The sequence below is a fragment of the Nelumbo lutea genome, chromosome 7 (assembly GCF_056320005.1).
Source record: "Nelumbo lutea isolate HS-2025 chromosome 7, American lotus-T2T, whole genome shotgun sequence".
In the NCBI taxonomy this organism is placed as follows: Eukaryota; Viridiplantae; Streptophyta; class Magnoliopsida; order Proteales; family Nelumbonaceae; genus Nelumbo; species Nelumbo lutea.
The window spans coordinates 29,502,325-29,529,343 of record NC_142690.1 but is presented as its reverse complement, the minus strand read 5'-3'; the positions used below and the strand labels follow the sequence as shown (position 1 = coordinate 29,529,343).

At 39.6% G+C, this 27,019-nt stretch overlaps 2 protein-coding genes across 6 annotated transcripts; one reads left to right on the top strand and one right to left on the bottom strand.

The window, feature by feature from the left end:
* The first annotated feature begins 1,018 nt into the window (after positions 1–1,018).
* On the top strand, positions 1,019–7,397 carry LOC148845922 (formin-like protein 2). Its single transcript, XM_088954645.1, has 4 exons — positions 1,019–3,348; positions 3,494–3,693; positions 4,637–4,881; positions 6,272–7,397. The coding sequence occupies exons 1-4, from the start codon at positions 1,676–1,678 to the stop codon at positions 7,094–7,096; spliced, it is 2,943 nt and encodes a 980-aa protein (XP_088810771.1). The 5' UTR covers positions 1,019–1,675; the 3' UTR covers positions 7,097–7,397.
* Positions 7,398–11,693: 4,296 nt separating this feature from the next.
* Positions 11,694–23,982, bottom strand: LOC148845921 (histidine biosynthesis bifunctional protein hisIE, chloroplastic-like). Of its 5 annotated transcripts, none has more exons than XM_088956263.1 (6): positions 23,171–23,982; positions 15,184–15,515; positions 13,584–13,829; positions 13,399–13,494; positions 12,873–13,024; positions 11,694–12,239 (listed from the first exon to the last, which is right to left on the bottom strand). In XM_088956263.1, exons 2-6 carry the CDS (start codon positions 15,316–15,318, stop codon positions 12,035–12,037), a joined length of 834 nt encoding a protein of 277 aa, XP_088812389.1. In that variant the 5' UTR covers positions 15,319–15,515; positions 23,171–23,982; the 3' UTR covers positions 11,694–12,034. The 5 variants fall into 5 exon arrangements, with proteins under 5 accessions (XP_088812389.1, XP_088812388.1, XP_088812392.1 ...); XM_088956262.1 differs by having other exon boundaries at positions 23,183–23,944; XM_088956266.1 differs by having other exon boundaries at positions 15,184–15,590; positions 23,171–23,926.
* Between the last annotated feature and the right edge of the window lie 3,037 nt (positions 23,983–27,019).

Here is a 27,019-nt window from a genome sequence, read left to right as displayed (position 1 = left end):
CTTACAATGTAAAAAAACATCAAATTTGACGTTGTTTCAAGTCATGATTTGGAACATTTTTTTTTTATCCAAACATATTAACGTTTCTTGGAGCACTGTTTTTTATGCATGAGTCTGATGTGTCATCGTTTTTAGAGCAACGGCATCCATGCCAAACAGACGCTAAATAATCGGCTCAAGGCTTGTCCGCCCTGTCCCGAACCGAATCCGACGCATTGACAGCTACACTCTCACCAGGATGATGTGGGATGGTGGTTTGTATAGGTAACGGACTACAACCGTTGTGTAGCCCCATGAGAAATAAGTGTTGTTTCCTGTTATGAACGGTGGACCTTTATTTAATTATTTAATTTTTAGCATCATGTGTCATGAATCTGCTGTATTTCGTCCTTTCCACTGTCAATGTAATAATATTTCTTATTAAATTAAATATTGGATGTTTCCAAAATTTAGAAGAGAAGAAAAGAGGTTTTTGTTGCTAACGATACAATGTAGCTAGCACGAGGATTAAACTATACGAAGAACTCCTGATTAAATCAGGGCCACTCGTTTTCAGCTCTTCAACACCCACCCTGACCCCACCTCTGCAAAATGTCAATCAAGCCCATTCAACAAGCACCATTCCCCTAAGCAGATCGAACGGCTGGAGGTTCTGCTCAAATGACCGTTTGTGCAATGTCCTGAATATGGACCCACCAGTGCATTAAGGGATTCTGCCACGTGTGCAGGTGAAATCAGAAGATGGTTTCTTTTCACATTTTTTTTAGAAAAAGTAAACAATGAGTATTTTCCTTTTTGGCTTTTTCAGATGTGTTGGTATTATTCAATAGGGGTCACTCTACCTCATACTGTACACGTGTCATTGGTCGATGGAATGATTGTTTTAGATTTCTCTTCCTCGTCACACAGCCGATCATCTCCCACTACAATAATTTTACAATTTAGAATAAAATTAATAAATTAATTAACAAAATATGTAAAACAAAAAAAGAATAGAAACCCAGATTTTACTCTCTCTCTCTCTCATAGATTTGCGAGAGACCACAGGATTCATGTCAGAGATTTTGAACCATATTCCATGCCTTCGATAACCCTTCTCTCACCCGTTTCCAACATTCAATCCCCTTGTAAAATAATCCACAGCTTCTTCTTCTCTCTCTCTCTCTCTCCTCTTTTCTCTGCCTTTTTCCTGTTCGTTCTTGAAAAACTAAACTAAACACTCATTATGTGTTCTATCTGGGGTTTCTCTATACTACGTTACCACCGAATCCAAGAATCTCCATCAAACCATACTGCAGATCTCATTCCATGCTCTGAGTGTGTATCATGTAGCAAACCTTCTCTTCTTCCCCATTTTCTGAGAAATAATCTCCATTAGTACAACATCAACACATCTCATCTCTCTTTCTCTCTTTCACACCTCAGAGTTCAGTCCACATTCTTGTTTGAGCTTTCCCTCGAGCTAATCTGAGCTCTAAATTTCCAAAATGCCCATGAAAGAACAACCCTCTATCTATCTCCTCCAAACCACTCACCAAAGAACCGATTCTCTCTCTTTCTAAACCACCTCTCAGTCAAAACAGTCCCCACAGTCCACACCGCATCTACCATCACTGCATTTCTCCATCTACAGGCAGCAGCCTCTCTCTTTCTTCTGAGAGAGTTGAAACCCACAATGCCCACCTTCTTCCTCCTCTTCCTCCTGTTATCCTGTACTCCCCACCACCTGACCTGCACGCCCCTTCGCAGTCACTACCGCCGGATTCTCCATCAACCCTTCTTTCCTCTGGACTCATTCCCCCCAACCCAACCTCCATCTTCATCTCCACCTCCTCAACAACTACCCAAATTCCCATTTTCTTCTTCAACCAACAGTCCACCTTTCTTTCCATCTTTTCCTTCCCCACCTCCCCCTCCTTCTACTTCTTCTTCCCTTCCCACATTTCCTGCTAATATCTCCTCTCTTATCTTCCCTCAGTCTCCTCGCCACAAATCCTTCTCGCCCAAGCTTCTCGCCGTCTGCATCGTCCTCGCTCTTCTTTCCTTAGTCTTTATCGCAGCTTTCGCTTTCGTTGTTTACCGCCGGAGACGGCAAAATTTCTACGACACCAAGACCACCAGATCCGACAGTCATCGGTTGTTCCCGGCGAATGCCGGCCCCTCTGATGGACCTCCCAAGCTTCGAGGCGCATCTGCCACTAGCTCTGAGTTTCTCTACCTGGGCACTCTCATCAACTCCCGTGGGATCGATGGAGATGCTGATGCCCGCAGTCTTGGGGGAGGTGCCGACGCCGGTGGTGGTGGTGGTGGCGGTGGCGTCTCCTCGTATAGGAAACTGAGTTCTCCTGAGCTCCACCCGCTTCCGCCACTCTCCCGTCAGAGTTTCAGGCAGAATGATAATGCAGAAGATAGTTCGTCTGGAGATGAGGAAGAAGAGGAATTTTACTCCCCGAGAAGCTCTACTGGCGGCAAGGAGAGCTTGACTGCTACTGGGTCGAGCTCTCGTAGGGCGTTTCCGGCTACTTCGGTAGAGAATTTTGCAAGCCGAAGCTCAAAGTCGAGTACTCCATCGTACCCGTCTTCGGATTCAGCCTCGCCAACTCCATCTATGTCTAACAGTCCTTCCCCACCAATTAGCTTAGGTTCCAGAAGCTTAAAATCAAAATTTCCAGATTTTGTCACCACTTTGCCTCCACCTCCTCCACCGCCGGCACCACCGCGTCCGATGACTCCATCACCTCCGAAGAGAAAGCTCCCTTCTCCCTCGCCCCCTTCTTCGCCTCCAGAGAGGGATTCCGACAAAATCCCACATTCACCTACAAGAATTTCTGATTCGGAGAAATGCCAACATTCACCCATCAGCATTTCTGATTCGGAGAAAAACCCACATTCACCCACAAGAATTTCTGATTCGGAGAAAAACTCACATTCACCCACAATAATTTCTGATTCGGAGAAAAGCTCACATTCACCCACAAGAATTTCTGATGTTTCTGTCCAAAATCGGCAGTCTCCAGCGAGAATGGACGGAATTTTTAGGCACCCGGTTTCTGTCCCACCACCGCCACCCCCGCCCCCTCCTCCACCTAGATTCTGGGAAGCTCCAACTCGTCCTCCACCCATCCATGAACCGTTAAGTAGGCCACCCGAACTTATTACTCCTTCTAGACCAGTTGTCTTCCAGAATTCACAAGCACTTTCTCCGAGTGGATTGGCGCAGAATTCCCATAACTTGGAGAGAAGTGAGGAGACTCCAAAGCCAAAGCTGAAGCCATTACATTGGGACAAGGTTAGGGCAAGCTCTGATCGTGCAATGGTTTGGGATCAGTTGAAATCCAGTTCTTTCCAGTAAGATTTTTTTTTTTTTTTTTCTAAATCTGTCTCTCAATTCTCTTTTCTGGTGTCACCAGGCTTGTCTCTGGGTGAAAAACATCTAGTTTGTTTTCTTCTCGGGTGGTGTTTCTCTTAAGTTGTAAAATTTGATTGGATGCAGATTGAACGAGGAGATGATCGAGACATTGTTTGTCGTTAGTGCTTCTAGCTTGAATCCAAAGGAGATGACTCGCCGTCCAGTCCTCCCCTCATCTAACCAAGAGAATAGGGTACTTGATCCAAAAAAATCTCAGAATATTGCTATTCTGTTGCGGGCACTGAATGTGACCATTGAGGAAGTTTGTGAAGCCCTGTTGGAAGGTAACAAAGTTATTCGAGTCAAAATTGGTGATGTTCTCACTTTGTTTCATATTGTGCCATAGAACTGACGGATCCTTCTCTTACTGGGTTGAATTTACTGAACGGTTATGCCCATTCCCATAACTTGACTGTGGTTTTCTCTTGTGCACAATCTTACTTAGATTTGTGTTTTATTTTATCTGAAATGGAAATTGCTTCATGTCCTGTTTAAGTTGTATTATACAATTTTTGGCTTTATCTGTTACTGTTACCTTGCTGAGTTGAGTTGAATACAGTCATACACTCTTATGTTCCTCATATTGATCATATTAATTTGAAAGCAAACATTTATTAGCTCCTAAGCTCTGCTTTTTTATTACAAGAAGAAAAAATAACACCTCTGTCCATTCAAATGGTGGTATTTCCTTGATTGGTTTAGTTCTATTTGAGCCCCTATAGAAATACTTCCACGTTTCTGTTTAATTTTTAAAGGATGCTTGGTTTTCCTTGTGTAAATAAAGATGGGAATTTTGTTTTCATGTTGCATAAATTTTAAATGTTGTTAATTTTTAGTTGTTTTTTTATGCCCTTTTATGGTCTTTTTTAGCTTACTTTTAATCTCACAAAGCATATTGATTTATGATAGTTTTGCAAGTAGAACTTTGAGTATTGGGTTGGTGAAATGTTGTCTCCTACTCCTTTCTATTTGCAAGACTACCTTGAAAAACATAATGATGATCTTCCTGGTGATATTACTCTTTTGGTATTCTGCCTGTTAAAAGAGTCTCTATAATTATTCAGTGTTTCTATATGCCTATCTCTATCTCACTTCATTTTGTATTCGGCATGTTGTTAGAGAATCTTACATTATTCAGCTATGCTCTTATGGTTCTGTGGGATGCACATGCTTACTTTGTTTCAGTAATAGATTGTGATCAATTTGTAAAATTTGTACTTGCAACAGGTAATGCAGACACCCTGGGAACTGAGCTTCTTGAGAGTTTGTTAAAGATGGCTCCAACCAAAGAGGAAGAACGTAAACTAAGAGAGTATAAAGATGATTCACCATTCAAGCTTGGCCCTGCGGAGAGATTTCTCAAGGCGGTTCTTGATATTCCCTTTGCGTTTAAGAGGGTGGATGCAATGCTTTACATAGCCAATTTTGATTCAGAAGTTGAGTACCTTAGGAAGTCATTTGAAACTCTAGAGGTAAATTCCAATCATCAATTTTAGTTATATATTGGTAAAAAATTTTGTAGTTTTCATTTTTGAATCATCTTCCAATTTCCAATTTCTACTCCTACACATGCTTATCCTAAACTGTTTTCTTGTCCAAAATGCTCTCGACATGGCTGATTTCAAAGTATCAAGGTCAAAATTGTCTCTTGCTGATATTCGAGAAATCAGTATGATACAGCAATACAAGTATGCCAGTCCAGGAGTCAGCTGGACTAACACATAACCACATAGTTGTCCTAGCTGTACAAATAACAAACTGTGGTCCATGTCTACCTGGCTCTGAAAGAGTCTCGAGTCAAGTAGTTGGTCATGTTCAGCTTTCTTCTTCATTCTTACCTTCCTAGTTCTTCACTCAAAGTTCAATCAACAAGGAGCACCTGCAACCCCAAATGAATTGTCATCCTTAGTGGCTTGACCTGTTCATATAAGAGACCAATGTAAAATTCTGTTTCATTTTCTTTGACCAGTGACATGCAACATTGTAGGAAACACTAGCTCAGGAATACAAGTGCAGACTTTTTTTCTGTGCCGCTTAATCATTTATTATTCCATGGAAAGGAATGATTGTTTTAATGAGATTGCATGCAAGTTAAAACAGTCTAACCCAATGGCCATATCTTCAAAACCGTGACTTGTTTATCATGCTGTGCATTGTTCCCTGCACTCAGTCCCATTTTTGGTTGCATAGCTTTTCTCATTTGCATTATTAATAAATCCTTTTTGATTGTTTTTAATGATAAGAAATACCCCACAACCTGTTTATTATTGTTATGTACTTCTGTGGAATTATGTAACAGACCTGTAATATTTGAACATGCCTAATGCACCTTTGTCAACATTACATGGCGTCAATCATGACACTGGATACTGCATGGATATTATAGGATGGAGTTATACTTGTTTTCACAAGTTATTCCCTTAACTCTTTATGATTTTCATGCTTGTTATCATAAAAACATATTTATAGCATTTTTAGCAAATTTTATTAAACTTAATAGATACTGGAAGTTTAACTGAATACTGTGGTGGTTATATGGGGCATAATTTCTTTGCCCTTCTGAAAATTGACTTATTACATTAATTGGATATATTCACAAAAAGTACAAGAAGGATGACAGGACTAGATGAAATATTTATTTTTGCATGCACCACACACAGCATATATGCCATAGAACTTGTCCTGTTGCAGTATCTATGGTGTGATATGATCTTTCCTGATCGACTGCTTCTAACTATCCTACCTATTATGCACAGTCTGGTAAAGCTGTGTAGATAGATGGCAAATTCAAGTAGGTATTTCATCTTTGTGAAAATCTTGGTTCTCGAGTTAATAGCATTCAATAATAGCCACTTTTTGCAGGCGGCCTGTGAAGAACTAAGAAACAGCAGGATGTTTTTGAAGCTTCTAGAAGCTGTTCTAAAGACTGGAAACCGCATGAATGTTGGAACCAACCGTGGGGATGCCCATGCTTTCAAGCTTGACACTCTTCTCAAGCTCGTAGATGTCAAAGGCACTGATGGGAAGACCACGCTATTGCATTTTGTTGTACAGGAAATCATTAGAGTGGAAGGCTCTCGGCTTTCTGGTGCCAATCAGGGTCCAATCAATGGAAAAAACCAACAATCTGCCTTTAGGGATGATGTTGAATTTAGGAAGTTAGGATTGCAAGTTGTAGCTGGCCTTAGTGGGGAACTGACGAATGTGAAGAAGGCTGCTGCCATGGACTCTGATGTCCTTAGTGGTGAAGTCTCAAAGCTTGCTAGAGGAATCGGAAACATTAGCGAGGTGGCAAGGTTGAATGAAGCAATGGGGTTGAGGGAGAGCAACCGCAAATTCTCAGAGTCGATGAATGGGTTCTTGAAGAGGGCAGAGGAGGAGATTATCCGGGTTCAGGCACAAGAGAGTGTAACTCTTTCTCTAGTGAGGGAGTTAACTGAATACTTTCATGGAAATTCAGCCAAGGAAGAAGCACACCCATTCAGGATTTTCATGGTGGTAAGGGACTTTCTTTCAACTCTTGATCAAGTCTGTAAGGAAGTTGGGAAGATCAATGAAAGAACAATAGTAAGTTCAGCTCGACCATTTCCTATGCCAGCCAACCCAACAATGCCTCCGGTTTTTCCTAGATTTCACGGACGGCAGCAATATAGTTCTTCCGATGATGACAGCTCATCCCCGTCATAGCACTTGGTTATCACAGCAGTGATGCAAACTCCTGTCATGATGCATTTTCTGTTAGAAGCCATTCGACAGGGAAGGGAGGAGCTTGAGCGGATAGGCTACCTGGTGGCTTCTTTTTTGTATTTATGTATGAATCCATGTAAAAGATTTAGGAATTGTTTCATCCTTCCATATATATACAGAAGAGAAATATATCTCATGGAACAATAAGGCGGTAATGTATCTGTAAATCTTTTTGAAGCTGGATATGATCGAATGTTGTTCGGTAATAGTAGTCTTCAATGATAGGCTGTTTATTCTTTCACCATTGCTTTGATTATGTGGATAGTTTTGCTTTGATATTTGTCCTTTTTTGGGCTGCATTGGCAAGGATGGATTTTTTTCCTGATCAACAAGGATAAATGAATATATTACATCAAGGTGGAAAATTCTCCAACAAGAATAACTTCAGAGTTTTTCCCAAAATATTTGTTATTCAGCAGTTTCTTGTTTAGCCAATCTGTCCATTCTAATTGCTGTTCTCCTCACTCATTTAAAAACAACATTCATCTCCCTTGAGACCGTATGGCATAGATGAATTGGGTTCAAGCTCTTGTTCTCTATCTAATAATTGTTGAATTCATCTGTATGCTTACAAGTTACAAGCATATTAACCATGAGCCCGGCTTCGGTCAGGGCAAGCCCGTTCCATCAGCCTTTTATTTATTCCCAATGTAAGGTTGTAAGTGGCTGTTTGAACGGTGCGAGCATCAATTTGCCCTGACAGAAGCCGAACTCTATAACATTTGCTTAACATAATTGGGTGATCTCAACCATCCGTGTAGTAGTTAAAGCTCCAATTATATAAGATATATTAGGTTATTATGATCCATGAATATGCTTTTAAACCCTTGAACTGATCTTTTCTATCAAAGATCATAATATCGATTTCAGTCATGTAGCATCCTTATTCAAGGTCATGGAGACCTGTGGATACATTGATAAAGGGGTATGGGGGGTTTCAAAGTTTGGGAAGGTGTATCCTTAAATAGTTGTGGTGGGGTAACCGGGTAATGCCGTTATGCTCCTCACTTTTGTGGAATACATCTCACTTCTCAAGGCTGTTCTCGACCGTGGTTCTAAAGAATTGGTTCTGCGTTCTTCCCATGAGATGCGAAATGAAGGGTGAAGGTTGGGCTTCATGTGTTCATCTATTCATGCCCATGCTTTGGTTTTTAGTCAAAATAAATTAAGATGTAATTACTAATTTATCCATTCTCATGGTAACATAGCATTTTCAGATGAAAAATCCTTTCAACAGCTAAAGTGTTTCCCCATTGATGACCTCTACGGTGAGTGGTCTTGCTCCACGTCAGTTGTGTTGCATAGCTCGACCAAGTGTCGTCTACATAAGCATCCACGTAGTGGCTCAATTAGGATGGTTCATGCCTCCATTACCTACCCCGTAGTTCCAAAGTCAAGGAGCGAGGTGTTTGGTCCATCCAGATCCAGACTTGTTTGTACATCACATTATGTACTGATTAATTTTTTTTTTCAAAACCCAATTTTACCCATCTCTATAATCTTTCTTCGTCCCCATGGAGCATATATCAGGATTAATATATCAATGAATTCCTCTTGCATCTTTCATGACTCAGCATATGTGCCAGCACCAGAAGTGATGCTACTTTGAACAAAATAGTTAGCGGATCCTTCAATTTCAAATTCTAATATTTACATTAACTAGGAGTGCTAGCGGCTTGAATGCATTGAGTTTATAGAAATGAAGTTGATCATCAGGAGCCTTCTCTTGGGTCCTTGTCTAGAGTACTTTTAGCTTCGACGTAGATCTTGTTCCCGCTAAGTGCTTCTTCATGTCTTCACCTTTGTCTTCCTTACACTTGGGATTATGTAGCTAGAGCTCGGGTAATAAGCAAAGACTAATGCCAATGAGGTCGAGGTTAAAGTGGACATCCTCCGAGTTGAAATTTGAAGAAGATGCCCATGAGGAGGCAAACAAGGATATTGTCCCCCATTCTTGGCTGAGGTTGAGGAGATTTCAATTTGGGCCCTAATTAGTCTTGTGAACACCCTTTTGTTTCTTGTTTGAGGAGGATATGTTAGGATTAGGGAGCAGTTGTTTATTGGGTTGCAAGAGACCCCAAAAGGTCGGATCTTGATGGTGGGAAGCATGTAATTTCAAAAAAATTTCAGCCCAACAAAGATAGAAGCAAATTTCCAAGGGAGAAACCTGTTTAGTTTAGTTAAGGCCCAACTCCTTTTGATACGTGATCATACTCCTTTGTTTTTATACCATCCATGACCTATTGATGACATTTTTCATCTTTTACAACCGTTTCTCTCAAAAGAAGCATCAACAGAGGGGGTATTACTATTTCTCTACATGGCTGAACTTGACAGTGCTCTTCAGAGCCCCCTCCTTCATCTATGATAAGAAGTAGGGGGTGTCAATGGACCAGTTTTGGGTTGGACTCCATCCAAATCAAAATCCATTTGGACGGACTGGACGGACCAATAAGACATTGAATTTGGCTGGACCAATATGATATATTGGATTGGACCTGGTCCGTCCATAATGAATTTATATTGGATTGAGCCAATATCTGGTCCATTGATAGAATATAGGAACATAGGTGTCAATGGACCAGGTTTGAGTTGAAACCAATATAAATTAACAGGAATTTGAACAGATTAGACAGTCTCTAGACCGGTTCAAAATATTCATTGGACTGGATTGAATCAGGTTCATTTGTAATGGACTCACATTGGATTGGATCGGATTGAACCAAATCTAACCCAATTAACACCCCTAATGGGAAGGAGATTTTTTCTTTTTTTTAGGGTCCAAACTTGTCGTCCTGAGGACTAAGTTGAAGATGCTCAATTCAAAAGACCTCTCCAAGGAGGAGCAGGGAGCCTTGGCACACATGGCCAAGATTGAGGTTACATCAAGGAGTATACCACTAATGCCTTTTCGATCCATGTTGGGTTATGACCAACTCAGCTTGATTGGTTACCGAGCTGTGAAACGTTTGATCCTTTATAGTTTTCTTTCCAAGTACTAACTTTGGTCGGTGTTGTGAAGGTATGAATATGGATGCCAATGCGGAGCAGCAAATTAGGTGCTTCGTGAGAGCACAGCGCCGTAGGCAAGGAATAAAGTTGTGGTTGCAGGCTTGAGATGAGGCCTTCCATGAAGTAGCAAGCAACTCAACAAACAAGCATAGAGGGACAAACCTTGAAGGAAGCAAAGGGCGAGGTTTACTAGTAGTCTAGTACTACCCCAACTGGAAGGTTCACCCCAGTGATACCTTAGAAATAGAACGGGTCACCAAAGGGCTTGCTCTGTGGGTCCCCTTGAGAATCCAAGTTGTACGAGGGTGTCTGATGTCAGCACCCAATTTTTGTTTGGCCACATCTTGGTCCACTTCCTATACCCTGGGTACTCGATCAGGCCCCCATTCTTACAGAATATATCAAAACTCCCAGAAAACCAAATCTCAGTCCATATGCCCTCAAATCCATAAGATTCCTTTCTAATGACCATGATTATTCCACCTCACAACACCTATCATACAATAAGACTCGTTCACATGAAATAAGACCTTTAAACAACCAATCACACAAATCTCAGCCTCAAATTCCTCCAAATCCTTCTGAAATAAGCAAGATCCTATTCTTGAGCATTGCTCAAGACCTTGATCTGAACCAATCCATACTTGATTAAAGATCCACCACTCTTGGTGTTGGAAATGGCTAAAACACACACACAAAAAAAAGATTTTATATCCAATTCACACACCTTGACTGGGTCAAAACTCAAAAGTTTTAATGGTTCAACGAGATGGTTCACTTGCTCACTAGCCAAGTTCATTTAAGTTTTGGGGTGAGTAGTAATACCTTTCATATGCTTATCCCTATCATCAATAAATAGGGAAAATACATGGTTATTCATGTCTACCGTCTAAGCCTAATTAGTTTTAAATTCTAAGGTCATGAATTATCAATCAGATGGTGTTTTTTGTCTAAACATGAATAGTTCTGGAACGCCAAAAGGTCTTCTGTCAATTTCATTTAACAAAGCCCATGCATGGCATGGATCCCAACTAGTAAATAGTACTATGCCTAGGGGTGGCCATGAGTCAAGCTTTTCACAAGTTCGAGCTTGGCTCATGAAAAGCTCAACTTAACTCATGAAAAACTCAGCTTGGCTCGGTCTAAACCAAGCTGAGCCAAAGTCAAGCCTAATATATAGACTCGTTTGTTAATCGAGCCAAGTTCAAGCCTAATAAGCCTCATGAGCCTAATTGAGCTTTTACATATATACATAGGATGCCACTTCGGCTACTGAGGGAGACCTCAGCTCGACACCTTGGCAGCTATTGGCTTAACACCTTTGACAGCTGAGGGAGACTTGCAATCAAAGGCAACTGAACTCAAGCTTGATAATTTATTAGTGAGCCAAGCTCGAATAACTAGATATTCAGCTTGGCTCAGCTCGAATCCACCCTATTTATGCCCTAGTTAGTGATACAAGCACACCAAGTTCTTATAAACTTATAATGCATACTAGAAATCACATAAAGTTACATCTAACTTGTAAACTCATAAAGCAACATAAATGCATTGGCAAAGGTTTAATAATACATGTGCTATTTAGAATCATAAACTTACGATAGTGAAGTGGGTAGTGAAACATGAAAAAACCCACAAACTGTTCTCCCATGCAAAATTATTAAGTCCTGTCAAACAATATATCAAACTTGCCGAAAGGTGGTGGAGGGTCATATTGAAATTACAAAACCAACCAGCATTTACAATTTCATTTGGAGCTGCAAAAGTTTTGAGAATGTTCTCTTGGCATTTTGTGGCAACTTCTAGGCAGCATAATGATGGTGATGGACTGCATGGGGATCTCTCAACATAGATAGCAATGAAGATTTAGCTGTTTGATTTTCGACTCTTCTTTTCCTCAATGCCTGACTGAGAGAAACGGTGTCTTAGGAGCTGGAGCACTTCTTCTATCCTAACATCTTTAACTGCCAATAGCACCATGGCATGATAAAGTACATCTGCCATCTCAGAGGCTGTGCGCAACTTATCTTCATTCTCCTCCAATGTTCGACATAACTCATCTGCCTCTTCCCTGCAAAAGGTTTTAGATTCCACTCAACATAAGAAACTCCATAGGATTGCAATTTGGTTGGATGTTTCGCCTCAACCCGAAGCAAACTGATCCGACTCCACCTTTAAGACAGGTTGGCCAGTGCCCAGGCAACTTGACCCAATCAACCAACCCAAGCCCTAAAATAACAGTTGGTGCATGTATAAGCACAAGTTTAAGCATGCACTGATGTGTCTAAGGTCCTCAAAAACTTGAGATGTATTGTTCAGTAGAGGGGATCCATCAAGAAGGGGCTAGACCATAAATCACCTCACAAGATGGCATTTAAACATCTTATCCATATGTTATTTACCGAGTTTTTGAATAGTTCAAATAAAACGTCTCTCCATTGCAATAATGTCTAAAACTTATTCTCGGATAAACAAATTGCCATGGTAAGACTCACTGAATAGTGAGTCTGATATTCAAAATATGGTATACGTCAGGTCACAAGTTATGGGACCCAGACTGGCTACAGGTCCTATGGCCCCAGACTTGGGCCTTTTTCTAAGAAAAGAAGACTATTAAACTAGTGGATATATAACCACTCCAATTATAACTATGTGAAAGTGTAATTTTTAATTTATAGGTTGGTGAAGAAAACGAGTACAATACCGGATTTTGGAGCAGAGCAACTTATTGTCAAGCAATAACCGTTTTGTCCATGATGGCTTTCCATTTTCCGGTTTTTCTATGTCCAATTTACGCATGGAGATTGTAGACTCTAATGAGTATAAAGTAGTTGACGCCAACCTATTATCTTCAACCTGTTGCATATGAACCACTGAAAACCTAAATGCTTATTACTCAACAGAAAATAAAGTAATTAAAGCCTAAATGTGTATCATTCATCAGCTCCCCAGACCCCTTAAAAACACACATCACTTCACCAACTCTAGCATCATGGCCTGACAGCTACATTATCTCTCTCTCTCTCTCTCTCAAAAAAAAAAAAAAGAGAGTACAGAATTCAAGATTGCAAACCTTTGGATGCTGATAAATGTGTATCATTCATCAGCTCCCCAGACCCCTTAAAACACACACATCACTTCACCAACTCTAGCATCATGGCCTGACAGCTGCATTATCTCTCTCTCTCAAAAAAAAAAAAAAAAAGAGTACAGAATTCAAGATTGCAAACCTTTGGATGCTGTAAGAAATCAGAAACTGGTGTATAGTAGCATGTTTCTGCTCCTGTGTGACATGTAGGACCATCAGGTTTCCCAAGATAAATTATCTGAAATAAGATTTCAAGTAAACCCCTGTCCAGAATTAAAAGAGACGATTCAAGTTTAAGTTCCAAAATTCAGTTCTTGAGAAACATACTGAATCATGATCACAGTCAAGAAAAATTTCATGAACATTAATAAAGTTCATGGATGTCTCCCCCTTCGTCCATAATGTTGACCGTGAACGGCTGTAGAATGTAGCCTTCTGAGATGAAATTGTTTTAGCCAGAGCATCCCTGTTTGCAAAACCTTGCATCAAGATAGCTCCTGTGTCTTTGTCTTGAGCAATCGCCACTGCCAAGCCTTTGCCATCCCACTTAATGCTGTCCAGTAATGTATTAACCTGTAAGATTTCCAATTAAAAAACTAAGAATTATTTCATTATTGTAGACAAATAAATAAACTTTAAAATCCATATATCTGCATTCTTAACGTTAGAATGTAAAAACTGATATGGCCCATTCAAGTATCAAGTTAAGACCGTTAACTGGTCATGCAACTTGTACAGCACAAAAGAAAATATCCATGATCCATCTTAATAATTTATAATATTCAAAGCCAACCTTGTGCCTCTAAAAAAGAAATTTGCTTAACAGTTCAAGAATAAATATGGAAGAATAAAATGAAGATCCTAAGGAAACACCAATTTACCGGCTTGAACAGCTAAAAATGTTAAATTTTCTGATCCTTATGGTTGTGTATCACGCAATAAGACATTAAGACTCTGAGCAACAATAGATTCAAAAGCTGACACAAAATTATACAATCAATCATTTGATCCTTTGATGCACATTAGGTACTTCTCCATGGTAAAAAGGATATAAAGATGCAACCTCCGGATCATTCAAAAATTCCTACTAAATTCCACAAAATTTCATTTTAGAAGAGGAAACATAGCTTAAAAAATGGATATGTAGATTCGGTAAACACTCAAGTAACCATAGAGTGCAGATCATCGAGCACCAAAAGATACTAGAAAGAGAAAACCTGCAGAAATATTGTGATACCATCCTACAGCTTTCTCCCTCTTCTTTCTTCCAGACATGTAGAGGCCCCTAGAATTTAACAGAGAGATCTGTAGGCACCTGGACTATGTCTTGTAACAATGGAAGACTTGAAAAGCAAAAACATACCAGTGCAACCATGAGACCCTTATCGGGACCAAGTTTAGCATCAAAGGGCTGCTTGGACACAATGGGCAACATATGACGAATCGTTAGAGCATTTATCCCTTAGACTCTGCTGACCAACACTTTTCTTTATGGGGAGAAAGGGGGGGTTGACTTAGTCAAGATATTAATCAAAATAGGAACTCCTTGGATATTCAGCTTCAGCCAAGTCAAAATATTTTTAGAAAAACACTAAAGCTTAGATAAATACAAATAAAACGCAAGTGGCGATGATCTTAAATCCACGATCTCCATTCATGAAGTAGATTCCATACACATTATAGATCCCTTGACCCAAAATCAGTTTGATCAGATCATTCTATGATTTTCAACCTGTGCCATACTCCAATTGGAGCAAGTATCAAGTAAGTGAGCGTACCCACAAGACCCTAGCTTCTGAATCGAAAAGGAAAAATATTGGATGAGCTAGGGTAAGATATAAGGACCATGGAACGAACAAGCAATGTAAAATCAAAACCCTAATGAATAAAATGACAATGGAGAATGTGGTTTCTGGATTGGAAGTACCTTGGATTCGAGGAAGATTTCTTTCTCTGGTTTCTGAGCAGATACACAGACTAAGCGACAGCTTTTCTTGTTGTTGATGCTGGGAGAATATTTACCAGGAAATACCAGAGACGGTAGACGAGTAGAAGCTGCCATGAAGGACAATAGAAGGGTTTCTGCAGGAGGGTGGAGTCGTGGGACTGAGAAGCTTGGGCCCCGTTTGGCAACGTTAGCACCTGTTCCTGTTCCTTCAGAAATTCTTGTTCTAGGGCTTAGAACAAGAATTTTATTTCTTGATCCTCGGGTATTGCAGAGACGTTTGGCAACTTGTTCCTCGAGAACAGATTTTTGCTCTAAAGAAACAGAAACAACAATTGATTAAGAAACTACTTCTTAACATTAGTTCTGCAAATCCATCCCCATTAAGCCTAAAATTAACAAAAAAAAAAAAAAAGACCAGTTAGCCAATGAACCATAAATACCTCAACAAGAAAAAGTATACAATGAAAACCGAAAAGGCAAGGTGAGTGTATGCTGAATAAAACAAGCAGACAAGAGAATGACGCTGCACATTTTAACAGGTATAAGACAAAGTATTACAAGTCTTTAATCTTTGGGAAAGAAGGAAAGAAGTGGCATTATCTAAACAAAGAAAATGAGAATATAAAAGATTCTAATTGAACCATAGCATAAACAGAGATCTTATAAGAATAAAATTCCAGGATTAAAGTTAGTTAAGCTTAAATAATTCAACAGAATGCCGTAGAACCTAATATAAATCTAAAAAAGCAACCTTCCACACTTCCCTCCTTTAAAATAAATATACATCAAGCATTCAGCAACACATATTCAGCACCTATGTTATCACCAAAAGAACTGGAGAGGGTATTGGAATTTTTAAAAATAGAAAACTGAAATCAAAGTCCAATCAATCTACACATGTGTATCTAATTAATTCAGTTAAAAAAGCCGATTCATTGAGACAAATCAAGACAGGCAACAACCATAAGTCCTACTACACTACTAGTATAACACATCACACCGCAAGCAGAAACCATCAATGACTTGGTTTATACAGAAACAGATCGCAAAAAATATACTATAAATAAGTTCAGAAACAGAAAATAAATAATTTCTCATTTTCTTTTCTTTTTTTTGCCAAACACGTTTCTGTTTCGCAGGAACATTGAGAACAGGAGAAATGCTCTAATGGAACGTTGCCAAATGGGGGCTTCATTTCCCTTGCTAAAGTTTCTATTTTTTGGATTGTGTGCCTGTAGACTGCATGGCATAGATGAATTGGTTCAAGCTCTTGTTCTCTATCTAATAATTGTTGAGTTCATTTGTTTGCTTACAAGCATATAACCATTGCCTAACATAATTGGATGATCTCATTCATCCGTGTAGTAGTTAAAGCTCAAATTATATAAGATGTGTTAGATGGTTATTATGATCCACGTATATACTTTTAAACCCTTGAGCTGGCCTTTTCTATCAAGGATCAAAATATAGTTTTCAGGCGTGTAGCATCCTTATTCAAGGTCATGGAGACCTACGGATACATTGATAAAGGGGTATGGGAGTTTCAAAGTTTGGGAAGGTGTGTCCTTCAATACTTGTGGAGTAATGCTGTTATGCTCCTCACTTTTGTGGAATACATGTCACTTCTCAAGGTTGTTCTCAACCGTGGTTCTAAGAGTTGGTTCTGTGTTCCTCGCACAAGATGCAAAGTGAAGGGTGAAGAAGGTTGGGCTTTGATAGGTTTTGCATCACGTGTCCTTCGTCCAAGGTCCAAGACGTGCACCATTGTTGACCTCTACAGTGAGTGGTCTTGCTCCACGTCGTTGTTCTCCACCTCAGTTGTGCTGCATAGCTCGGCTAGTCATTGTCCACATAAGCATCCATGTGGTGGCTCAATTAGGGTGGTTCATGCTCCCATTACCTAAACCCTAGTTCCAAAGTCAAGGAGTGAGGTGTTTGGCAGCCATTAGGAGGACAATCTCTTCATGTGCTCAATTGTGAAATTACCCAGTTTCTCTCATGGTTTGGGTTGAACCATTTGGGTTGTGACCTACTCAGTCCAGGCATTAAATTCCAATGATTGGAGGCTGAGCATGGGAGATTTAAAAAAATAAAAAATAATTTTCAAACTAAGTGGCATTGGGCCACGATGCTTGTCTTTTGATCTCTCATGCATACATTGACTGTAGGGTGTAATCTGAATTGTTTATCGTCAACCTATCTAGGCCATTAGCCATCCCTATAAAAAGGGAAGGAACAGAACCGATTGCCTTTCTCATTTGAGTGAGAGCATCTGATGGAGTTCAGCTTGGGTCGTCTTCTAGAGTACTTTTGGCTTCAGTGTATAGCTCTTTCCCACTAAGTGCTTCTTCATGCCTTCGCCTTTGTCTTCCTTAAGGTTGGGACTAGGTAGCTAGAGCTCGGGTAATGAGCAAAGTCGAGGGTCATCTTACTGGGAGGTGGCAGGTGGCTGAAGTGGTAGTCCCCGAGACTAATGCCAATGAGGCCAGGGTTGAGGTGGACACCCTTGGAGTTGAATTTGAAGAAGATGCCCATGAGGAGGCGAACAAGGATTTTGTCCCCCCTTCTTGGCTGAGGTTAAGGTAGATTACCATGGTGAAGAGGTTGAGGAGATCTCAACTCGAACCCTAATTAGTCTTGTAGACACCTCTTGTTACTTGTTTGAGGAGGATATGTTAGAATCAAGGAGCAATTGTTTATTGGGTTGCAAGAGACCCCAAAAGGTCGGATCTTGATGGGGTGAAGCATGTACTTTCAAAAAAAATTCAGCCAAATCAAGATAGAATCAAATTTCCAAGGGAGAAAATAGTTTTCTCTATAGATTGATCTAGGATTCAACTAATTTGATTACCAAAACAAGGGAAGAATGTTACCTGATTTGGATGACACAAACTTAGCTCCCAATAACACACCCAAGAAATCAACCAAACTCTCCAAGGTTGAACAGTGTAACCCAATTCAAGAACGGTCAAACTTTGTGAGAACCAAACCTTGTTGATTTGCACTCCAATGAACTAATCAAATCTCCGATGGTTTGCATCTGTTAATCACTTGAGGGACTAGGATTTTTTCTAGAAAACTCACAAGAAAAGAGAGAAAAATAATCTTCTTTCAGCTTTAGTTGGACTAGAGTTTCTGGGAGAATTATTCTTTATGAAATTCTTATCTCTCAACTCTTCTACACTCAATCTTATATAGAGTTGGACTCCTAGAGTCCTAAAAAGAGTTTTTCAATGATTTTCAACTGTTTTAGAGATTTCCTAATTGACATTTGAGACGAGATTTTAATCTAATTAGGAGTTGGGGAGAATAAAGTCTTTTCCTAATTCAGTCTAAGAATCCGAACAACTTAACCTCTTAGAGGCGTTCTACAACGTGAATTGTTTTCTTTTTGACGGTTCCAAAAACAAATCAAAACTATCTGGTTTGAAAATAGATTGTTTCTCAAAACAAAAACACAAAAAAACGTGTTCTTGATTGTGTGTTTGTTTTCTGTTTTCAAAACAGAAACCAAAAAAAAAAAAGTTATTGAATCTGGTTTCAAAAACATGTTTCATTTGATTATTCAACTTCGTGCTCCATAAATCATATAATTTCTGTACTAAAAAATTTGTTTTTATTTTTTAAAAACCAATATTTTGTTGGTTACTAAAACATGTACTGTTTTTTGAAACAAAACCAACTTGCTTTTCCTTTTGAAAACAAAAACAGATTTCAAGAACATGTTTTTGAAAACAAAAACAGATTTCAAAAACAAAAACAGATTTCAAGAACATGTTTTTTTTTTTTTTTTGCTGATTGGCGATTTCAAAAATAAATGAAAGCAAAAACATTCATGTTGTAGAATGCCCCCTTAGTCAAACTTGTCTTGTTGGAATGTTACCAAAACTCTCAAGTGAATGTTTTCTCACATGGATGACCAACCTCCTTGGCCTCTTCCTTGTATAGCATGGGACTCACCAAGCTCCCAAGTTATGTTGAAACACATGGGCGAATTCACTAAGTAATCCTTAGTGAACCGCTCCCAATCGAATTGAGCTTAAATTCGGTCCAGTGCTTTATGTTACAAGTGGGATTTGAGTTTTAGCCATCCTATGAACCCAATCCAATTGTTTAACAGAAAAAGCCCATGAGGTTAGGGGTGCAAGCCAGGCGGGTTGGGCCAGGTTTATGGTCAACCCGAGCCCAACCTTAAAATTTGGGCTTAAGGCCCGAGCTCGGACCAAGCCCAAGGTCAAGCCCAAATTTCCCAATCCGAGCCCAGCCCACACTATAATTTGATGCACTCGGGTTGGGCTCGGGCTTGAGTTGGTCAATGAACCCACTCTAAAATTATACATACATATATTTGTGTGTGTGTGTGTGTCTGTGTGTTTATGCAAATATGTATACATATTTTTATATATATTTGTATGCAAAATATGTATGTATATATGTAAATATATATGCAAAATTAACAAATATATACATATGTGTATAGTTGGGTCGTGCTCAGGCCACGTTCAGGCTACAAGGGCTAGGCTTGGGCCCAACTCAAAAAATAAAAAAGCCCGATTTCTTGGGCCCAAGCCCAACCTGAGGATAAAAAATCCAAGCCCAAGCTGTGTAAAATTTCAGGTTGGGCCAGTTCAGGCTCGGGTTGGGTCCACCCAAGTTGTACCCCTACATGAGGTTTTAGCCAAAATAATCTTTTGCTCTCAACCTCTCAGCCAATAATATTAGTACATTGTCCAAAGAGAAGGACATCTTCCCAAGCTAGAAGATGCAACATCACACCCTCTGCTCAGATGAATCTTGCAAGCCCTTTTATAAAATAAAGTATTTATGGATATAAATACATTTGATTTCCATCAAAGCGAATATAAACTAGGATATTCTCTTTGTTTGACAAAGTAGTTGATCATGTCATAATGATCACCCAATTAAGTGATATTCCAAACTACTCCAACATACCCAAGTATTTTACCCCTAATCGATCTTACTAGTTAAGCATATCAAAAGCACCTAGTCCAATACCTAGTGCAATATCATTACCAAGTTAGAGGTTAAGTGTAACTTTATAGTTTTACCCATATGTCTCCAAGGTTTAGGGAATAACAAGAAATGGTCCCTATTCAGTGCTTCACCAAAACACCCACTCATTGTACCTTAGGTTTAGCCCTAGCTATTGAGACAAACTGTCCCACCAATTTGGTAGTACAATGGTGTCAGCTTTGACATGATAAGCTCCCCAAGTTCATCAAATGGTTAAGAACATTCTAAACTAACATAAGTCTTGTAAATATCTAGTTTAATGGGTAATTCACAGAAGCATACCAAAACACACATGAAATAACAATGTTCTGATTTCATTCACCAATAAAGATTTGACTATTTTAATTTGTTTAGAGCTAAGGGCATACACTATCTAAATAGTAAAACCTTATCCCTCTAGTGTATGAGCTTAGGTTCTCAAGGAAGGGATAGAAGGTTGATTCTCCTTGGCTTAGTGAGCTTTGCGTGTACGAGGACAACATCGGGGATGGTCTCAGGTTTCCCTTAGATAAGGGGTTAGTAGTCATGCTGAGAGACCACCTCATATTGCCTGTTTAGTTAAGGCCCAACTCTTTTTGATACGTGATCATACTCCTTTGTTTTTATACCATCCATGACCTATTGATGACATTTTTCATCTTTTACAACCGTTTCTCTCAAAAGAAGGATCAACAGAGGGGGTATTATTATTTATCTACATGGCTGAACTTGATAGTGCTCTTCAGAACCCCCTCCTTAATCCATGATTGGAAGGGGAGCTTTTTTTTTTTGTGAAGTATAATGATAGATTGCCCTTTGGGTCCAAGCTTGTCGTCCCGAGTATTAAGTTGAAGATGCCCAATTCAAAAGAGCTCTCCAAGGAGGAGCAGGGAGCCTTGGCACACATGGCCAAGCTTGAGATTAACATCAAGGAGTATACCTCTAATGCTTTTTTGATCCATGTTGAGTTATGCCCAACTCAACTTGATTGGTTACCAAGCTATTAAACATTTGATCCTTTATAGTTTTCTTTCCAAGTACTAACTTTGGTCAGTGTTGTGAAGGTACCAACATGGATGCCAATGAGGAGCAGCAAATAAGGTGCTTCGTGAGAGCACAGCGCCATAGGCAAGGAATAAAGTTACAGTCACAGGCTTGATCTGGATTCATGTTCAGCCACACACCAAGGAGCTTGTAATGAGACCTTCCAAGAAGCAGCGGACTATCACAAGAGCGTAGTGGTGTTAGACTTTGAATAGGAGAGCTGGTGGGAGGCATTCAGCAGCAAACAACTCAACAAACAAGCACAGAGGACATACAATGAAGGAAGCAAAGGGCGAGGTTTACTGCCCCAACTGGAAGGTTCACCCCAATGATACCTTAGAAATAGAAGGGGTCACTGGGAAGCTCGCTCTAGGGGTCCTGTTGAGGATCCAAACTGTACGAGGGTGCCCGATGTCAGCACCCAATTTTTGCTCTACCACCTCTCGACCCACTTCCTACACTCTGGATACCCGATCAGACCCCACCGTTCCTTCCAAAACATGTCAAAACTCCAAGAAACCAAAACTCGATTCATATACCCTCTCAAATCCACTGTTAAATCCACAAGATTCCCTTCCGATGATCATGATTGTGCCACCTCACCACACCTTTCATACAATAATACTCCATCACATAAAACAAAACCTTTAAATAACTATGAGCGTAGGAAAATGGCTCACTTGGGCTGATTTGGAGTCACCACACATCAGATAAGGAAATGGAGGTGACGGACCCTTTGGGAAGTACATTAGAAACCATTTTTATCAAATAGTTGCTCCAAAGCCCAAGATGGCTCAAAACTCAAAAGGTTTAATGGGAGAGGGAAGGGGTTAGGCACCCTTCTCCTAGGTCCAATAAGTGGAGCCCACATGGGGTTTTCAAACAAGCACAAACACAATTATTTAAACAAACAAAAACATACTAGTAACTTTAAAAGCAAAAGACAAGAATCAACAAATCTATCCTACCAATTATTATTATTATTTTATCCTTATTTTTATTTTTTATATTTTTTATCATTTATTTTTTATTTATCTTTTTTTCATTATACTTATTCCTTCATTTTTCTGTTTTTTATTTAATTTCCCCAATTATTCATTTCATTATTTTTTATTATTTATTTATTTATTTAGTTAGTTATTTCTTTACGGAATTCTATTTGTGTATTTAACTTGCTGGATCAGTCATCTATTTATTCTATTTTTATATTTTTGTACTATTAGTGGCCTATCCTCCCTCCTTGTCACCTCAACACAACCGAATCTAAACTAACCATCCCATTTCATCTCTAATGCCCACTTTGCTTATTATTTAATTTATTCTACTTTTTAAAATTTTTATTTTATTTTTTACTTTTTTACCCTTTTGTCTTTTGTCTTTTTTATTTTTTATTCCTTTTTTGTGATTGGTTTATCTTCCTAGGCTAATCATCTTTCTCATTCTCAACCTGCAAAATAGAGGAATCATCTTGGATCCTTCACATTCTTCTCAAGACCATTTGCTCCCCCTTTTTTGCATTAATTTTACTATTGTAATGAACCCCAATGACCCAAATTCTTACACTTACAGTCTTGCCAGACCTTGATTAACACAACAGATGCAGACCTTTCATTACATTATTAAGAAACTGAACTGAAAGGATTCTCACAATTCAAACCACCTCATTCGACCAAGTCAAAATCACAATAAAACATCACACTGGAGCAAGTAGAGGGATCACAACAGAATTTGTATAGTCACATGACATAGTAGATACGATAAACAGCAAATGGACACACAGTTGAGATAGACACCATGCTTAGGCAAATCAACAGTCAGTAGAAATGCAGTAAAACTTCTATTGATCCTAAACACAGTGGATGAGATAGAAGACGAATGAAGAGGCCGTTGAACAGTAAATAATAGGGACCTGATATCTTGCCTGAGTCGGGTTTGGCCTGAATCCGCACAATGCAATAGGGGGATCGGGAGTGTGCCGTTCTCAACTTACTTCTCCGAATGGCAGTGTTGATCGATGCTCATAACCAGGAGCTTTCTATTCTAAATCAAATCGTATTTAGCCTGAGATTAGACCCTGCAACAGGGGAGCTGAGAACATTTGCTATTCCTACCCTCCTTCAAACGGCGATACTGACAGACGAACCGCAGTTGGGAGCTGGGCAAGAGGAAACGATCTGCTGGGTGAAAGCTTCACTGGAGATCGAGAAGAGCACGGACCTGAAGGCCGACTGCTACTGTGGTTTCTTATTAACCGGTGATGACTGAGAACAGGGGGCCGCTAGAGTGTTTGGGACAGACGAAAATGGTCAAGAAAGGACAAGGAAAACGACGAGGAAAGAAGAGGAGATTCAAGAACGACGAGGGGTATACAGAAAATGGACGAAAATCGAGAGGGATGGCACTGGCGCTGCTGATAGAACTCTGTTCGGTGTCGAGTGGAAGGGGATGATGAACAGGAGATTTGGGCGATTAGGTTCTGGTTCGATAGACGAGAGAGGGGAACTGTGGGGGTGGCCAAGAGAGAGGTAATGAGAGAAAAACGGAGAGAAAATGAGAGAGGAGAGAACGGGGGAGGGATTCCACCGCAGATCGGCCGCTGTGTGTCGAGAGGAAGAAGGAATTGGACAGTGGAATTTTCGGATTAGAAGTAATTGTTTTGACGCCCATTCCACTTTTTCAAATCACTTGGTACTTATACCTGCTTATATTTATTCAAATCACAATCTTAACCATCATTTCTTTAGTACATCTATATAATACTTTTCAATAATAATAATAATAATAATAATAATAATAATAAGACGATGAACGGGGGGAAGGTTGTCATCGTTGCAACTCCCCTTTTCTCCCTTCGAGTGTCATTGTCAGAGAGCGTCAACCACCTCTCTCTCTCATTTTCTTCCTCCTCTCCTTTGTTTTTTGTTCTTCTATAACCACTGAATCACGAACAAAACACTGTTCATCTTCCTCTCTAAAAGAGAATCAGCGGTAGCTGAAATGTCTCTCTCGATTCTTTGACACCTGAGCGGCGGCGACGACTAGATCGGGCTTTGTTTCAGAGACCTGAGATCGAGCTATGAGCTCTGTTTCAAAGATCTGAGATTGAGCTACGAGCTCTGTTTTAGAGATCTAAGATCGAGCTACGAGCTATGTTTTAGAGATATGACTTCAAAGAATAGAGGAAAGAGGCCAAACGGCAGATCCACCAGCCACAGATCCTCACCGCCAATCGTCACCGATGGACCTACAACTGGTGTGCCGCTACTGCTAGGGTTTGAGGATTGAATGAGTGGAGAACGGGGAGGTATAACCTCGTGGGGGTATTTTAGTCATTATATAATTTGTCAAGGATTGGTTCATCCTAATATTTTGGAGAAGTACTTCTTCAAGAAGTACTTGAAAAAAAAAGCCAACTTGAAGTCCCTTTTTCAAAGAAGTACTTTTAAAAAAAGTAATTTTTCCCTACTTCTTTACCAAACACCCATAAGTACTTAAAAACCACTTAATGTGTGGTCCCATGTCTTAAAAGAAGTACTTATTAAAAGTGTTCTCAAACAATGCCTTAATTTTACAATATTAGGTTAAAGGGCAAATTTCTTAAACTACCCTTAATGTTTAGGAAATTGATTAACACTACCCCTATTGTCAGTATTATCTTAAAATATCCTGCTTACAAAAAGTATCCCTACAACTCCCTTCCCATTAAGGCTTTAAGGTGTTAACTCTTCCCCACAAACCGTTTCACGTGTTAGATTTAATGTTACATTATACCCAAAGTACCCTTCAATGGTTGGAGATGCCCCTTTGACTTGCACACAATGAGATGAAGACAAAAGATGTTATGTTGGTTAGTGCCTTTTGGTATTCATCGACAAGAACACTGGTCTGGTGTAGAACTCCTAAGCATACACATCAAGGAGTCGTGTGAACAAACATTTTGGGTTGGTTGTATACTGACAGCAATCATGGTTTGAAACTAGGGTTATTGACGATTGTGAATAGGAAGGAGGAAGGAGGAGGGAGGAGGAAGAATGAAGACAGAGGAAGGTGATCTATAGATGTTCGATGAAAAGTTTGCCCATGCCCAACCCCGTTGCTAGCGTAGTACACATAACCTCGCGCCTGCCCACACACACACATCACCGCACCTGCTCACGCATGCATAGCCCCGCGCCTGCCCACACATGCACAGCCCCACACTCATGCACTCCCAGCCTCGCACTTGCCTGCGCACGCCCACCCCATGCACCCCTCACATACCTACACACCCAAGCACCCCTCCGATACCATGAAGGTTTTCTACCCATGTGGTGGTGGAGAGTGTGTACTTGTTGTTGTGTGGAAGAAGAAGACTGAGAATGTTGGGCAAATGTTCTATGATTGTCATTACTATGTAGGTCATATATTGTGTTGTGATTTTGCATTGGGCATTTGATAACGTATCATCTAACCAAATTCTTGGTTATTGTTGTAGTTTGCCCTTGATAGAAGACATAATTTCTTTTTTATGGAAGGATGAGGCAAGGAGTTGTCCATGTGGAAGTGGGGTTTGCAAGGTTTTCGCATCTAAATTGCCTGGTACACAAGGGAGATGATTTTGGATTTGCGCAAAGCCCCAAGTAAGATGTATTTGTTTTTACAATTTAGTTAAATCTCCAATCGTTCAATCCACATCATTTTTTATAGGATGTAGGTGGGTGTAGGTTCTTTGCATGGATACCAAGGAGAGCAAATGTCCAACATAACACAGGGAGCGTAACCATCAAAAGAGATGGGGCAAAGCCTTCAGGAAGTATGGAAATGTCATGTAAAGACTCACTAGATGATGTTGAAGTAGTTGTCCAATTAGAGAATGACAACTTTGATAGAATGTCTGAATTTTGTGATAAATTGTTGGGTCGTATTAAAAATATGTGAATCAAAGATGTATAATCTGATGCACTAGTATGTAATGTTGGTACTCAAACAATTTACAAATCAAACTTAGTTTTGCTTTACAAAGATGCATAATCAAACTTGCCTCCTTGAACATGACCCAGTGAACCATAACTAGATAGTGTGAACTATGTGATTCTCCATCTTAAAAAAATACAGCCTTCACTTTGATCTATTGACTCTGGAATCTTACCTTCACATGGAAGATTTTGAGCCCTGATATTAAAATGGAGATTTGAATTGGAACTCTAGGAATGTTTTTTCTTTTTTTATTCTTTAGTTGAATCCCTCCACCATTTGGGTTTCAGATTACCTAGTATGACCCATAATGGATGGGGCTCAACTAGTCAACTTCTCACTTAAAGCCGAGACAAACTCAAGTTTTGGCGTTTCCCAACCATGGACGGAGCTACACTTGATTTTTTTCTCTTTTTCTCATAAATAATTTCGGACTAACAAAATTGATGATCATCTAAGACCCATAGAACCATATATAACTGAAGGAATAGCAACTAAGATATGACCGAAGATTCATGAACAAGCTGATCTGAATTATGAAAGTTAAGCTTGTAGTGGTCTACATTTACTAACCAATAGAAGACCCAATGATGGGTTTAATTCATTCATTAGTTCAAGAAAAATTGAATAATCTATACATATAGCCTGAAACTCATGGCACATCAAGCATGAATAGTCATTAATCAGATTACAAGATGATGAAGATTTTGAAAAACTGTGATTAAATTGAGAAAGGTTCATGATAATTCTATAAGAGTGCACTTCCCCCTTGAAAAACCATCTATTGATAGTTGCTAGCTAGCTA